The 17,449-nt window shown below is 40.5% G+C and overlaps 1 protein-coding gene across 2 annotated transcripts in view; it reads left to right on the top strand.

Moving 5' to 3' along the window:
• Window positions 1-14,753, top strand: part of heatr1 (HEAT repeat containing 1) — a 72,723-nt gene extending 57,970 nt beyond the window's left edge. For both annotated transcript variants that reach the window (XM_067988720.1, XM_067988719.1), the window contains exons 35-45: window positions 1,825-1,968; window positions 4,100-4,389; window positions 5,136-5,286; window positions 5,767-5,925; window positions 6,989-7,123; window positions 8,366-8,470; window positions 8,579-8,747; window positions 9,124-9,278; window positions 11,476-11,634; window positions 13,145-13,253; window positions 14,308-14,753. In XM_067988720.1, the coding sequence (XP_067844821.1) occupies window positions 1,825-1,968; window positions 4,100-4,389; window positions 5,136-5,286; window positions 5,767-5,925; window positions 6,989-7,123; window positions 8,366-8,470; window positions 8,579-8,747; window positions 9,124-9,278; window positions 11,476-11,634; window positions 13,145-13,253; window positions 14,308-14,396 (1,665 nt within the window). In that variant the 3' untranslated portion in view covers window positions 14,397-14,753. The remainder of the gene's footprint in view (window positions 1-1,824; window positions 1,969-4,099; window positions 4,390-5,135; window positions 5,287-5,766; window positions 5,926-6,988; window positions 7,124-8,365; window positions 8,471-8,578; window positions 8,748-9,123; window positions 9,279-11,475; window positions 11,635-13,144; window positions 13,254-14,307) is intronic.
• Window positions 14,754-17,449: the final 2,696 nt, after the last annotated feature.

Below are 17,449 nucleotides of genomic sequence, written 5' to 3'. Positions count from 1 at the left end.
CCAAACCCGCGACCTCTACCACCTAGAAGGACAGGGGCAGCAAGCACAAGGGAACAACACCACCTGCACATTCCCCTCCAAGTCACACACCATCCCGACTTGGGAATATATCGCCGTTCCTTCATCGTCACTGGGTCAAAATCCTGGAACTCCCTATCTAACAGCACTATGGGAGAACCTTCACCACACAGACTGCAGCGGTTCAAGGAGGCGTCTCACCATCACCTACTCGAGGCCAATTAGGGATGGGCAATAAATGCTGGTCTTGCCAGCGACGCCCACATCCCATGAATGAATTTTTTAAAATGATTCCGAGAAATTAAATGTAATGTTTTGGTTACTGATGATCTCTTCTACTACCACCTGGCCTCCCCTCTTTTCTATGTGAAGTGCCTTGGGACGTTTATTATGTTAAAGATGCTATATAAGTAGTTGTTGCTATAAACATTTACATATTGGGAAGTAATGTAACTGTGTTACTAATATCCTTGTTCCCTCTCTTTAATTGAGAAAAAAAGTGATGGCAATTTACCTGAATGGGAGGGGTCTCCAATTTTCCTCCTTTTTTTGCCCTTATTCCTTTTATCCTGAAAGCAGTGATTGCAGTTGTGGTACAATTCCATAGTCGATGCTGATCCCCAGATACCTTATCCTTCACATGGGAACTTGCCCAGTGAGGATTATTGGGATTTTTGAGCAAGGGGGTCACCACAGTCAAGGCTGATCCTATTCTCATCAGACACTTTCAGCAGGGGTTGTTGGCAAGCAACCTAGCCACTTTTCCTCCCTAACTGGGGTGGGGGGGGTGGTGGGGGTGCTCAGATTAACTTTTTTAAAAATTTGTTCATGGGACGTGGGCATCGCTGGCGAGGCCGGCATTTATTGCCCATCCCTAATTGCCCTTGAGAAGGTGGTAGTGAGCCGCTTTCTTGAACCACTGCAGTCCGTGTGGTGAAGGTTCTCCCACAGTGCTGTTAGGAAGGGAGTTCCAGGATTTTGACCCAGCGACGATGAAGGAACGGCGATATATTTCCAAGTCGGGATGGTGTGTGACTTGGAGGGGAACGTGCAGGTGGTGTTGTTCCCATGTGCCTGCTGCCCTTGTCCTTCTAGGTGGTAGAGGTCACAGGTTTGGGAGGTGCTGTCGAAGAAGCCTTGGCAAGTTGCTGCAGTGCATCCTGTGGATGGTACACACTGCAGCCACAGTGTGCCAGTGGTGAAGGGAGTGAATGTTTAGGGTGTTGGATGTGGTGTCAATCAAGTGGGTTGCTTTGTCCTGGATGGTGTCGAGCTTCTTGAGTGTTGTTGGAGCTGCACTCATCCAGGCAAGTGGAGAGTATTCCATCACACTCCTGACTTGTGCCTTGGAGATGGTGGAAAGACTTTCGGGAGTCAGGAGGTGAGTCACTCGCTGCAGAATACCCAGCCTCTGACCTGCTCTTGTAGCCACAGTATTTATGTGGCTGGTCCAGTTAAGTTTCTGGTCAATGGTGATCCCCAGGATGTTGATGGTGGAGGATTCGGCGATGGTAACGCCGTTGAATGTCATGGGGAGTTGGTTAGACTCTCTCTTGTTGGAGATGGTCATTGCCTGGCAGATTAACTGGCGCCCCTTCCGATACTGCAGCTCACAACACCTAACTCAGCACAGTGCAAGGACTGAAGGAAGTTGTGTCCTGCCTGATCTGTATTACAATGCCACACCAAGCAGTGTATTCACCATTAGATGACTTGAACTGGCAGACATTAACTACTGAGCCTCAATTGACGAGGTTGCAATTATGAAATAATCTGCCTAAGCACTCCTTTATCTCTCTGATACAGGTGAATGCCTTGCTACCAACGGAAACCTTCATTCCAGTGATAAGAGGGCTCATGAGTAATCACTTACCTTCAGTTAGACGTAAAGCTATGGATCTCCTCAATAATAAGCTCCAGCAGCACAGAACAGTGTGGCAGGAACATCAGGTGAGATCTTCATTCTTTTTTTACAGTCACATGCCAACCCTTATTCACATCTCAATGGGCAGTAGTGATTTAAAGGCACTTGAATATAATGTGAGTTACCTCAGTTTGAGGTTCACAACCCAGAAGTTTTAGGAGTTGCAGTATTCAGTCTTCACTTTGTTGTTCTGGTCGTAGTATACATTTACAGTTTACTTGTGTTCTACTCATGAAGCTACTGCTTAGAAAGAAAAATCTGCTCATATCTTTGAAATGCTGGAACCTTGACCATCCTTAAAGAATTTTTATGATAAAGGCACGAGCCAGGACTGCCAGCATTTTTTTTTTATTCAGAACACAGCTTTCCCACCAGTAAGATCAGCTTATGTATCAACAGCTAGTTAATCAGTTAACCTGCTAGCTCCCTGCTTCCCCCACACACCCACCTGCAGCTTCAGCCACAAGACCCATCGTGGACCCAAGAAAACTGGCTCCAAAAATGCTCCCCAAAGCCAACCATGGACCCTTACATAGAATCATACAGGATAGAAGGCGGCCATTCGGCCCATCATGCATATGCTGGGCTCTTTGAAAGAGCTGTCCAATTAGTCCCACTCCACTGCTCTTTCCCCATAACCCTGCAAATTTTTCCTTTTCAAGTATATATCCAATTCCCTTTACCTACGGAGTTGAACTCCAAAGCAGCTGTGCTCATCTATTGTGATCCCATTGGCAGCTCCTGCAGTGCTGATCTCCGCAGACATGCCTCTTTAAACATACCTATGTTTAAACAGTCTGTAATGATTTTAAAGTTGGCATCTGTACCGAGATAGACACTGTGCCAGCTACTGTAAGGATTACTGGTGGTGAGTGTGTACTGCTTACAGCACTCACATTTGTAGCAGCAGGAGAGCATTTGTGCCCATTCCTCTTTGTTCTGTGGCAGGGATGGCGGGGTGTGTGGGGAAAGCTGTGAGCAGCAGATCAATTGTTATTGCATCAGCTAATCTTGCCAGCTAGAGTAATGGAGCTGAGTGATGCTGGAGAAGACTGAGAGGTGGAGAGGCAGAGAAGTCAGCACTGTGCAGTAACTTGAGAAGTTTTCAATTATTCACCAGTTTATCTTTTCCATCAGGGGGTCCTCTTGATTTATAACAAATATTTGCTGAACTATAAATCTTAAGAAAGGTTTTGATTTGACTCCTGGGACACTCGTGTCAGCAGCTTTAAAAAAGACGAGTCCTCTGCAATTAAAACAGAAAATTATGAAAATACTCAGCAGGTCAGGCAGCATCTGTGGAGAGAGAAACAGTGTTAACGTTTCAGGTCGAAGACCTTTCATCAGAGTGATGTGAGCTATCTTTGGGCTGATCTGACTAGTCCAGTAACATAGGACAAAATGAAATGGATGGATTTCAAGCTTTTGCTTCATGGTTGCAAAGCAGAAGGAGACCATTCATCTCGTCGCACCTGCGCCAACCCTCCGAAAGAGCTATTTACTTAGTCCCATTCTCCAGACTTTTTCCCCATACCCTTTTAAATTTTCCATTTTCAAATATTTAGCTGCTATGAATTCTACTTCCACCACTTTTTCTAGTAGGGCATTTCCATGTTCTAACAACCCTTTGTATAAAAAGAAAATCACCTAACCTCTTCATTCATTCTTATGGTGATGATCTTAAATTTATGTCCATGTTTCTAATTCACTGACCAGTGGAAATAGTTTTTTTTCCTATTTGCTTTATCAAAACTCTTCATAATTTTGAACACCATTATCAAATCATCAACCCGAGAAAGAGAACCTATATTTCTCTTTCAGATGTTGATTGACCTGATGTGCACTCCTCCACAGCTCCAAGCTCACCATTATGAAAACATTCCAATTTGTATTTCTTTGATCCGTAGTGGGATAACATCACACTTCCCCACTTTGAACTCCATCTGCCATAGTGTTGCCCACTCACCTTAGTCTGGCTATGTCCCTTTGTAACTTCCTGCTCCAATCCACACAACTTACTGTGCCTCCTAGTGAGATTTTCCAGCATTTCCTTTTTTTTAATTTCATATTGCTTGTCTTGTTGGTTTTCTTTTGTATCTCCTTGATTGTATATTTATGTGAAATGGTTGCTCAAGTCTGGTTGGCATTTCTCAACAGGTGAAGTTGCTTTTGAGCTTGATTGAGGAGCTTCTGACCATCGTTTGCTGTAAGGAAAAAGAAGTGGAACAGGCTGTTAACCGTCAGACAGCCCTCTTCAGCCTGAAACTCTTGTGCAGGTGCTTTGGTGCGAATCACCAGGATTCGTTTGTGCCTGTGCTGACAACTGCTGTTGACCTAGTCATAGGTGGCAATGAAGAGGAGGAAAAGAATGTGTTGGGAAGTGCATTGCTCTGTATAGCTGAAGTTACCACTGCACTCAAAGCAATGGCAATACCACAGCTTCCAAGGTATAGAACCTGAGAAAGAAACTCACTATGTACGATGCTAACTCATCAAAACTGTGTAATCTGTAACAGCAGGCAAAAGAGTAGTACCTTGAGAAAGTCTTGTTTCTATGTAACATTTATGATATTTATTCAATCTCTTGTGGCACTGCTCAGAGTAAGTCAGAAGATGTGCTGTTTTATAAGGACAGAAGAATTGTACCATGTAAAACAGCATGTAGTGTGTGTCCCTCCAAGGCAACATGTAATTGCTGTGCAATCTTGAATGGTGGGTGATTTACAGGTCCGATTGCAGACGAGAACCTTGGTTTCACAGTACAGTATACTATTGGTATGATATGGAAATACGCCCTTCATAAGAATATTTCAGACTGTCACTTGTTTGTTGCTGTATTCAATAGGATAACCAATGCTTGCCTAAGATTTACAATAAGTAATATTCTACAAATTAGTTTATTTTGATTCTATATATAAAGATGAAAATTTTCAATTTTGCTATTAGATTTCTATTTTCTTTGTCAGTGGAATAGATTATCCTGAACTTTACTGTGTTTAATTATAACACACAGTACTAAACTTGCCAAGAGCCTTTCTGTACAATTTGAACTAAAGATATCTAGTAGTGGTAAAAGGGAAACTGATGTGCAATAAGTCTTTTTAAAGCACCCTCTCAACCTTGTGAATAGACATTTTTGTGTTGAAAATCTACCAATGCTCAAATTTTATAAGAATGGATTTGTTTTGTGCAGGCTGATGCCAGGACTGCTAAAGACCCTGAAAAAACAGAAGAAACTGCTGTCCAGTGAGATTTATTTGCTAAGTGCTGTTACAGCATTACAGAGAGTTACAGAAACGCTGCCACATTTCATCAGCCCTTACCTACTGGACATCCTAGCACAAGTAAGCTTAACAGAGCATTCTGCTGTTGTTGCGTGACAGAAACCACAGAGAAGGTTAAAGGGAGCTTTAATAGAGATGTTCAAAATTATGAGGGGTTCCGATAGAGTAAATAGGGAGAAACTGTTTCCACTGGTAGGAGGATCGGTAACCAGAGGACACAGATTTAAGATAATTAGCAAAAAAGCCAGGGGGAGCAGATGAGGAGAAATTTATTTATGCAGCGAGTTGTTATGATCTGGAATGCACTGCCTGAAAGGGTGGTGGAAGCAGATTCGGTAGTAACTTTCAAAAGGGAATTGGATAACTACTTAAAAACGAAAGAATTGCAGGGCTGTGGAGAAGGAGCAGGGGAGTGGGACTAATTGGTAGCTCTTTCAGGAGAGCTGGCATAGGCACAATGGGCTGAATGACCTTCTGTGCAGTATGATTCTATGTAATTTCATGAGGCTGAAATACTCACGCATTGATACTTTCCTGTAGATCACCCACTTGACCACAGTTGCTTCAAGGGCAAACCATTCCTCACAGCTTGATATGCGTCTAACATCGCTTCGAACTACACTGGCCACAAAGCTAGCTTCTCGAGTTCTGTTACCATCAGTTAGCAAATGCTATGACAAACTTGCTGACACCCATCAGGTTAGTGTTATTCCCATTGGGGGTTTCTTTTTCTCTCTCTCTTATTCAAGTTGGAGGTGACAGAAAATTCCCAAATCCTGCAAATTACGCATCCGTTGCTTTGGATGTTAAAATCTAAGGGTTATAATGTAGTGTTAACTTGAAAGTTTTGTTATTGTAATTACGAGCAGATTTAAATGGTTATTTTAAATAATAGCTGTGAAATATGCAGTAGCACTTTCCACCATAATAAAAAAAATCATAAGCATCCTACTGGATCAGTGAATTGACTGCATGCAGATATATTTTATAGATTCATTTAGTCACATCACTGTGTAGATTAGTACGGTACATGTGCAGCATTTTGGTGTGAACCCCTATTCAGCCCTTTTTGAGTGGGATTCTTAATGTTTTCAGAAACCTATGAACAGCAAATACTCCTTAATCAGGCTTGGATTTTTGTATAATAATACTGTTACTTAAATGTGCATATATTTTAACTGAGTTTTAAGATAATTCTACCATCTTGTACCAAGGTTTCAAGTTTCATTGCTTTCCTGAACCCCTTTTTATTTTACAAAACATATCAAATCATACAGAAATATGGACAAATAAAATTTTTGTTTTGTTCCAAAAACCTTGTGAACTTCCAAACTCTAAATTGCCCCTTTGCTTGAGGACCAGATTGACCTGGCATCCAGTGGGGAAAATGGCACCTGTCTTGAACATCCTGCATATTAAAGAACAAACTCCTGCTACCCTATCTGTTCTCACTTAACAGGTGTGCAGCAGTTTTTGTTCAACCACTTAGTTTTAGTTGTGATTTCATCAGCCTGTTACTGCACAGCAGGTGGTTTCGTTGTGGCAGAGAGTAGAGTGGTACATGGAAAAGCAGGAGTCAGGGACAGAGATGGCTGTTGTTTTCTCCTACTTGACAGCTGAGAGTCCACTATTATAAATGGGGGAATTTCAGGCAACAACAGGAGCATTGGCAGGATTCACCTTGACATCTGATGCACTACCGACCAAGGTATTAGTTATGATAAAATGGAAGTGGTTTCTAACTTGTTTATATCTTCTTTAGAATTATTTAGGCCCACTTGTGGATATCCTGAAGGAACATATTAGTCACATGGAAAAAGAACAACTGAACTCCCATCAATCTGAGCTTACCTTGTTCTTCCTCAAAGCCCTGGATTTCAGAACAGACCACTCAGAGGTATTACACACAGACTGAATAATATTTTATTTTCAAAGTAACATTTAAGGAGAAAATCGCAAGTTAATTTTGCGCATGGGATTTTTTTTTAATTTGAAAAATAATTTTCAAATCTGAACTTAAGCACCAGTGTACCACTTAACCCAGTAGTTAAATCTCTGGTGGATGTATATATGTTTGCTTGGCTCAGTTTGGTAACACTTCTCAGGTTCAGAACGTTGTGAGTTCAAGCCTCAAACCAAGGCTTGAAGTCATAATCTGGGCTGACACTGCGATGCAGTACTGAGGGAGTGCTGGTCCGCTAATTGGTGAGCTGATAACCAGACAGCATAAATTTAAAATCATCACTAAAAGAGCGAAGGAAGGGTTTAGGGGGAATTTAAAAATTTTACACAGAGGATTGATAGGGCATGGAATGCCGTACTAGAAACAGAGATGGAAGCAGCATCCATAATACCTTTCAAAAGGGACGTTGATAAGTATTTTAAAAGGGAAGGGCCAAGTAAATGAGACTAAGTGGATAACTCAGAGAGCCAGTGTAGGCATTATGGGCTGAATGGCCTCCTCCTGTGCCGTAAAATTCTACAAATCAGTGCTGCACGATGGGCGGTAAAAATCCCATGAGATTTAAAGAAGAGCAGGGAGTTACCCTGCTATCTTTGCCTATGTCCCTCCTTCAAAATTAACGTCACCAAAAATCATTAACTAGTCATTCATCTCATCGCTGTTTATGGGATATTGATGACGTAGAATAACTGGTGCATTTGCTTTTTGCACATAAAAATCTATTTGCTGTGCAAAGCACTTTGAGATGTTTTGATATGCAAGGCAATATCAATGCAAGTATTTATTTACTTGTACAAACTATTATGTACCAAATTGTTTCACAAAAAAACCTTCACTTGGCCATCAATTCACACTTGCAACGACAGTCTATATCTGTTCTTGCAGATATTTTTCCATAAATTCTACAAATGGTCAGCCTTCTGCAAAATAGTCATATACAATATGTAACTTTCATTGAGTTTGCATGATCAGGGGGACATGAAAGTCGAACCTGGCCACGTCCCATGGATGGCCTCAAAGGTTAAACCCCATCAGTCATTGTGCTTGAGTGATGAAAGGTATTTGTATATTCATGCTTACAAGGCTAAAGTGTAGTTAAATATTTACAGATTGCTTCTTCAAATTCTATTTGAAATTTTCCTTTTCTTTTTCTGTTCCCCCTCATTCCTTCTGCAGGATGACTTGGACAAAGTGGGTGAAATTGAGGGCCACGTCATTAACTGTTTTGTTGTCATGGTAATGAAACTTTCAGAGGTTACCTTCAGGCCACTGTTCTTTAAGGTATGTTATTGATATTACTGATATTAAATGAACAATTTCCTGATATTTTTCTATAGAATGGCTTATTTTTATTGCTTACCGCTGACCTATTGGTTTATTTTTAATCAGCTGTTTGACTGGTGTAAGTCTGAGGGATTCCCTAAAGATCGTATGATTACATTCTACCGTTTGGCAGACTGCATTGCAGACAAGCTGAAGGGGTTATTCACCCTGTTTGCTGGGCACTTAGTGAAACCTTTCGCTGATGTTCTGAACCAGACAAATATAGTCAAGACTGGTAAGTTGAAATCAATTAACTTTTTTAAAGATGAGCTAGATAGCACCAAAAAAATGACATTATTTACAGGCCTGACAAAGAAACTGTAACAGAACGTGTGAAAGTTTGCAAAGAAAATGAAATCAAAAAAAAATTGTACCTCAAGAAAGGAAGAAATTGCATATATATAGCCCCTTTTATGACCTCAGGACATCCCAAAGCGCTTCACAGCCTATGAAGTACTTTTCAAGTGTACCTACAACATCAGCAGTCATTAATGTCAGCTTCCCTGTGTACGCCAAATGCACTGCATAAATACAGGCAGTTGTTTTAACTAACTGCAGAATTACTCAAGTATTGAATTTAATGAATTCTCTTTTTCTTTTTTCCAAAATAGACGAAGCTTTCTTTAACTCGGACAAGAACACAGAGAAATCTTGCTTACTGCTTCAATTCGTCTCCGACTGCATGCACAAAATCTTCCTTTATGACAGTCAGCGATTTGTCAGTCAGGAAAGAGCTGATACTCTTATGATGCCCTTAGTAGATCAGGTTTGTAACTCTTTTCTGCTTGAATGTTTCATTCTATCTCTCCGATCATCAAACTGATTCTACCCAGTTGCAGGTTATGCCTGTGTTATAATACGCAAAATGTATTCACGTGAGTACAGTGCAGGTGATCAAACAACTTGGTCTGGTGCTATATCTAGATTACTGATGTGGCAGAATATACACAAGCTATGAAGTATCTCTGGAGCAGGCGGTGAAATAAATCACACCATCGCTGCTGTTCAAATTACATGATTTGTTTCTGGGAGCCACTCATCTTTCCTTGCTACCAATAACTTCTGACAAAAAGGTAAATAAAAATAGAAGACCATAAACAACACTAACTAATGTTGAGTTTATATTACAAAGAATAACCCAATCCAAAATTGACTTTCATCATAGAAGTTTAGATGATATGACTAAAGCACTCAACCCCTCTATTACTGCATTGTTGTCACCAGGATCTGATCAAAAGCTGTATTTTCACTGCCTCTGTGGACTTCTCATCCAAAATTGCAGTATTTGGGCAGCATCACACCAGATGTAATAATTATAGAAAACTAAAGTATAGCGTCCCTAGAATTTTGCAGCACTTAAAGGCTAAAAGTATGGGATCACCAGGGAAGGCCAATTCCACAGCACGGCAACAATTATCTGTGGCTAATTCCACAGCCGCAGAAGCAAGAAGTTATATATATGTACAGGTGTTCTATCTCTCATCTTATCGGGTGACCCCTCCTCCCAATTATACTCCTAAAATAATTTGTCTATTCCATATATTAAGTTTTATGCACAGTGCACTTCCTGAAAGTGTAACACTTACTTCCTGTACTGTTTTTCTGTCACTATTTATAGCCCTGTTTCTTCTAGTTACCTCAGATTCATTCTTCCCACGTGATTCAGTCAGAGTGGGTGTTCTGTTCTGCAGCAGCTCTCCTTGCCTGGACAGCTTTGTTTTGCCACCAGTCTACCTGCTTCCCCAACCCCAGTCTGCCGCTGTTCTCTCCCTCCATCTGTGGCCCTGTTCTACTGCTAGTCTGTTCTGCCTTTCCCCTCGCCCTTCCTGCCCAGCTCTGTTCTGCCTTCATTCTCCCTCTTTCGCTAGCCCCATTCTGCCAAGCCACATGTCATCCTTAATTGGCACCTTACATCAGCCCATCTCTCCCACTTGCTGCAACGCTACTGCTCCATATAAATTCCCTCTCCCTTCTCAGAGCTCCTATACCCAACCTGATAAACGGCATTAATGTTGAGTTTGTGGCTCTGAATCGGAAACAGCCTTTAAAAGATCTTTCAAGCAAGCGCCTGCTATGCTTTTACTGTCTTTGCCAACTCACCAGTACTACACCACCTCACAAATTTAACAAGTCACATAAGTGATTTCTTCTGACCTCTTAATTAGCATCAGGGTCTGTCTAAAAGCAATTAACCTCTAAGTAACCTCAGGGTGGCACTGCAGTTAAACTGTATGACCTTAGAAGGACATGCCAGTTAACACAGCTCCACATTACCAGCAGAGAAAATACATTGCACTTTACATAGTAGACTTGCATCTTGTCTTTATCAACGACACAGAGATTATTAGTGTAGAAATAAAGTTGACAAGAGTTGTGAACATAAGTTGAACTGTCTTTTTTTATTGATATATCAAATTAGAAGTATATTCAATGCTGAATTTGGGTTCAGATGACTGCAAACCACTGAGGCTCCACTAGGTTTCTAATATCATGAAAAACATTTGTTTTGCAGTGTGTTACTTACAGTTTTAATGCGTACTCCCAGCCAATGTCTTATCTGTCCTATCAGTACTGCACAGAATTTCTGGTTTACCAATTGCAAATTGTGTTTCAATAAACCTTCAGTAATAATAGTAATGGTTAATCGTGTTATGTGAATGTCATCCTGCATCCATGTACAGTGCATCAAAAATAGAATTAAAATCCCACCTAAAGTATAAACTATCCTCAATAACTAAAACCAGAAGTGGAGTCAGGCACCTTATAAATACATTTGAGCTTTAGGGTTTGTGCTTTACATTATAATCTGAAACCCTCAATAAGATCACAGCTGTGATTTTTTTAGTTGGCCTATAGACATATTTCTATATTATATTAACGGCTGCGCTAAACTCCAAAGCTGTCTATCATAGTTTTAGATGTAAGAAAAGTGAACGTATTCTGAAACCCTGTAATCTTTGCAGCTGGAAAACATGCTGGGAGGCGAGGAAGAGTACAAGGATAGAGTGACCAATCATCTTATCCCGTGTATCGCTCAGTTTTCTGTTGCTATTGGTGATGATTCTCTCTGGAAACCACTGAATTACCAGATCCTGCTTAAGACAAGGCACAGCTTACCAAAGGTAGGTAACCATGACTGTAAGGTGAAATTCACCCCATCCCGAAAACCTTTTTTAAACTGCACATTCTACGGATGTACTTTATTAGTTATTATGTTGTCTGTGTATTAGTCATTAATGTCAAGCTTGGTTGGCTGCACATATTAAACAGTTGACGTTTTGAGGCATTTGTGGTTCTTTGGTGATAATCATAGTTGGCTGCAAATACCAAAGCTTTGATTTGGCTTCCTCAATGGTTTTGTTGGTAAACACATTGTCCACTTACATGCTGAACCATAAAGAGCAGGAAGGTCTCTGGTTTGATTCCCAGTCTGTGTGGAATTAACTTATTTTTAAAATTTGTTCCTGGGAGGAGAACGATGCTTGCAAGGAGTATTAATTATCTATTCCTAGCAATGAGGGCATTAAGAATCAAGCATGCAGTGTGGGACTGGTCACTTGTAGGCTTCCCTGAAGAACATTAGTGAACCAGGTGGGTTTTTATGGTCATTGTTTCTGGTACTCACCCACAAATTACCAAATTTACTCAATTCAATTTCACAATTTGCCATGGTGTGATTTGAACTCTGTCTATGACAGAACAATAGTTGGGCGATGCTTTTTGCATTAACAGCCTTTGTGCTGGACGTAAGGGGAGAAATCAAGTAGAGTACCTTCTCTCCACCACTATCCACTGAACCTTGCTGGAAAGTGTGCATGGCAGGACATTGATGAAAGAATTGTGTTATTCTGCGATGCTCAATGCAGATGAATAGCCAGGCTCTACTTTTTTTTAGTATGTCGGCATAGTTTATTTACTGTTTGTCTGTAGTTCATTATCGCTGCATAAAAGAATTGACAAATCTTGGTTTGTTTGTTTAAACAAACTGTCAAGACTCACATGACGAATAGTCAGTACTGATGGAAATGTGTCAGCACCTTCAGAAGAAGGGAGGAAATTTCAGGAAGAAAGCTTTGACTTGATTCAGGATAGACAGTGAGTTTCTGAAATATCCCTCATTTAAGAAATGATGTGGACCCGTGAGGACGGCCTCAACCGGGATCTTGGGTTCATGTTACGCTACACGTAACCCCACCAGCAAAAAGGGGGAAAAAATTTATATGTTTTTTAAAATTCTCTCTCTCTCTCTCTCTGCCATTTTGAGTTTCTTTCTGCCTGCCTGTGTAATAGACACAATGTATATCGAGTGTACTGGGACGTGCTGTTCTCCGTGACTGGCCTGTTTGAATAACAACGACACCTTTTGATTGGTGTGATGCTGTCCCAACATAGTATAAGACATGCGATTTGAGAACCTTTTCATTCATTCATCTGACGAAGGAGATAATCTCCGAAAGCTTGTGATTTTAAAATAAATTTGTTGGACTATAACCTGGTGTTGTAAGATTCCTTTCATTTAAGAAAGGGATAGGTCAGTAACATCAGATTTTACTAACGCGAATTAGGGTGGGTGTATTTTTCTGACATGGTTATGGAATGGAAAGGGCTAAAATATATTGATTTAATGTGCAGGTGAGGTTTTCTGCTCTGATTATGCTGCTGGAATTAGCTGGTAAACTGAAGGAGAACTACATGGTGTTACTACCAGAAACCATCCCATTCTTGGCAGAGTTACTGGAAGGTAAGATAATTAATTGGACTAAAATCTTACTTTTTGTACCACATTTATTAGGAGTGATAATAATTTTTAATATAGGCATTATTTGAGTTTTTGAAAAGTTTTACACACAATGTATTGAAAAGGACAATCAGATTGTGCAGAATATCGCTGATAAGTCAGAAATGAGTGTTGGCGGCTCCAGCACACTTTGCCACAGTGATAGGACACAGAACCGTATTTGTGCTTCGTCCAAGAGAAAAGATCTGAGGTAAAATTAGTATATTGGACGGTAGTGCAAAACGAGCGACAGTGAATCAACAACCCGTTCTACATTCTCAAAAGTAAAATACTGCTTCTGACGAAAGGTCGTCAACCTGAAATAAATGCTGCCTCACTTGCCGAGCTTTTCCAGCATTTTCTGTTTTTTTTTTTCCGTTCTACATTCTATCTGATTCTCTGTTGAAGTCAATGGAAAAGAAAATCTGGCAGTGTGTAAAATGGGCTGTCAATTCGCTATCGCCTGTTTTGAACTTTACCCAAAATAAATTTCACCCCCTCAGTCTTGCCCACTCATTCCCAAGTGGGGAAAAAAAAAAAAAATCCACTCCATTTTCTGCTTTGTATAATTCTTTATATAGTGATAAACCTTAATGTGTTCCAGATAATATCAGCTGTTGCATAGTATAAATGTTTACGCATTTTTAAAGTAAGGGGATATCGAAGACGCGTGTTTGTGTTGAGGCATTTCTTCAACAACTAAACGAGCACTTCACTGGGTTTTGAGCAGCTATTACATGTCTCATACAGACCTCTCAAAGCCTTGATTAGCAATCCAGGGTGAAGTAACACTCGGTTTCATTGCTGTGCTCCATCTTACTTGCAACTCAAATACTTCCACTTAAGCTCAGTTCAACATTGGGCCTTGAAGTAGTCAACTTCCAAGTTGCAAGCAACTTGAAATACTAGAGCATCAAGTGAACTCTTCACTGATCAACATTTATCCTCTAAAGCTTTGGTAAAGTCTTAAAAGTGGACCTTTTTGAGTTAAATAAGGGTTGTGTACTTTGTGTTGCAGATGAATGTGAGGAAGTGGAGCACCACTGTCAGAAAGTTATCCAGCAGCTTGAAGTCATACTTGGAGAACCACTGCAGAGCTATTTCTGAAAACCAAGTTGTACAAAGTTTTATAAAGGTTTATAAATGTAATTTTTATATATACAGTAGGGGTTCAGATTAAGGTTCTTGTAATCTACACAGCTATTTAAATATACTGACGCTACTGCTGTTGGATTAATGGTGCCAAAGGTACAGAACCATAGCTTGATATGTGAAAACCAGACTGTATTTAACAGTTGTGGTCAAATTACCTAATTTGGATGAGGGAAGGGGGAGTGGAAGAAGGAGGAGGAGGTAGCAGTTGTGTAGCCTCCATATTACTGTTAGTTGTCAGCCAACATTTGGTTTTCTCTAAACCATTGATATCACCCAACAGCTTTTAATAAACAAGATTGTAAACCACTATTGATGCTTTTTGTCCTCTTTACATTCAAGTGAGTATAATAGTCTAGTAGGTATGGTACAGGACTAGCAACGGCTTAAAATCCACCGTGGTAAGTTGTGAAATTGAATTCAATAAATTTGGTAATTTGTGATCTAGCCCCAGATTGCGATTGTTGTAAAAACCCAATTGGTTTACTAATGTCCTGCAGGCATGTCACCCAGACCTGGTCATGGTTGACTCTGTGCCTTCAGGGCAACAAACTGCTAGTGTCTCCTAGATTTGGTTTGTTACTTAGAAGGAACAGGGATGATCTAATCAAGGTCTTGAAAATTATTACGCAATTCAATAGAGTTGATACAGAGAGATTATTTCCTCTGGGAGAATCCAGAACAACGAGGCATAATCTGAATTAGAGCGAGACCATTTAGTAGTGAAATTGGAAAGCACTTCTTCACACAAAGGGTAGTGGAAATCTGACAATCTCTCCCCAAAAGACTGTAGATACTGCAACAATTGAAATTTTCAAAACACCTCCTTCAAGACGCTGCTCTTTGGCTCAGTGTCAATTTTTGTTTGATTTACGTTCCTGTGAAGCAGCTTGGGACATTTTACTATGTTAAAGGTGCTATATAAAAGCAAGTTGTTGCTGGAAATAAATAGACCAGGGACATTGTGTGTTTTGGATAGCTGGCCTCTGCAATTCAAAGACTAAGATGAGGGACTTTAGTTATGTGGAGAGACTAGAAAAGCTGGGGTCTTTACAGCAGAGAAGGTTATGGGGAGATTTAATAGAAGTTCAAAATCATGAAGGGTTGATAGAGCAAATGAGAAACTCTTTCTAGTGGTAGATGGGTCAGTAACCAGAGGACACAGATTTAAGGTAATTAGCAAAAGAACCAGAGATGAGATATTTTTGTGCAGTGAATTATGTGGAATGCACTGCCTGAAAGGGTGGTGGAAACAGATTCAATAATAACTTTCAAAAGGGATTTGGGGAAAGGGCAGGGGGGTGGGACTAATTTGATAGCTCTACCGAAAGAGCCAGCACAGACATGATGGCTTCCTTCTGTGCTGCATTATTCTAGGAAGACTGTCAGTCAAATGCAACCTAAAACAATCCTGAAGTCTATATTTAAAAATTGTGGGCCAGACTACAAGCCTCTTACCAGGGAGATGACAACTACATCCACCTTGAAACACTATTGAACAAACAAAAAAAAACTAGCCATTAATCTTTATTTTGAAATGACAGCTACCAAAACATTATACAAAAACACCTCATTTTTATCACATGAAAACAAGGAAGCCTCTGAAATGCAGGTAGATGTGAGTGAGAAACCTGAGGATATAGCTGCCAAAGTTGCTTGTGCTGCTGTAAGAACTATTTGGCAGCCACTTTCTCAATCAATTCATCCATTTTCCCCAGTGCCTTGGAGTTAAATCACCACCCTAATCTGCTTCACTCCACACACTTTTTCCCCCAGAGCTGTACAAGTGAATCTGCATATGCTGGAACTCTAGTCCCACCATATTTTCCAGAAAATCTCTACATTTAGTGTCTGCACCCATTGTGCTGCCCCTTCCTTACAATTTGTGTATTGTACTTCATTGTACAAACACCCCTGGCTGGTACTGTATGTGACAGGTCTAGGCAGCTGAAGGCATGACAGCCAATGGAGAGGTGTAGGGTGTGGAGGATGCACAAGGCCAGAGTTGGAGGAATGCAGAATTCTGGGAAGGTTGTAGGAGTTGAGATAGGGAGGGGTGAAGCTATGGAGGGATTTGAACACTAGGATAAAAATTTTAAAATCGAGGCGTAGGTGGACCACGAACAAACGTAGATCAGCGAGCACAGGGTTGATGGGTGAACAGGACTTGGGGCAAATACAGGTCATGACATTACTGTCAAGTCTATTGAGGTAATAATTGCATCCCAAGGCCTGAGCATTCATGAGTGACAAGATTGGTGTCGAGCCTCTGCTGTCACTTAATGTGGACAGCAGAGTTTCCAGTCTACATATCAGAAGTAGGGAATCCTCCACACTACATGAAGAGAACAAGAGTGCAAAAGGGAGAAAACTCAAGTAATTTGTAAACAATACCACTTTTTCATTAAGATTTGCCTCAGTATACTAACCAGGAAGATAATCATTGGAATTTCTTTGACCTCTAGCCCAAGTCATAAAATATCTTTTCTTCAGCACCTTTCTTTCTCTCTTCTCCCTCCCCCCACCACCACCACCCTATAGACTCTGGTACCACAACATGGGTACAGTAGTGTAGAGGTTATGTTATTGGACTAATAATCCACAGAATGAGTTCAAATCCCATGGCAGTTTGAGAATTTGAATTCAGTTTAAAAAGACATAAAAAGCGACCACGAAGCTATCAGATTGTCGTGAAAACCCAAGTGGTTCACGAATGTACTATAGGGGAGGAAACCTGTTGTCTTTACCCACTCTGGCCTATGCAAGAGTTCAGTCCCACACCAATGTGGTTAATTCTTAACTGCTCTCTGCAGTAGCCTAGCAAACCACTCAGTTGTATTAAACTGCTACAACTACAGCAACTAGGGAGAGGCAATAAATGCCAGCCTTGCCAGCAAAATCCACATCCGAAAATGAATTTTAAAAAAAACACATCCTCAAGGTACGGGTTCATAAAAGTTAGGCAAACTTTAAATCCTCAGCTTCAGCCTGGGATTTAAATCTAGTAC

Source organism: Heptranchias perlo, chromosome 8 (genome assembly GCF_035084215.1).
Source record: "Heptranchias perlo isolate sHepPer1 chromosome 8, sHepPer1.hap1, whole genome shotgun sequence".
Classification (NCBI taxonomy): Eukaryota; Metazoa; Chordata; class Chondrichthyes; order Hexanchiformes; family Hexanchidae; genus Heptranchias; species Heptranchias perlo.
Note: the sequence above shows the minus strand (reverse complement) of the source record. Positions and strands in the feature narration are given on the sequence as shown.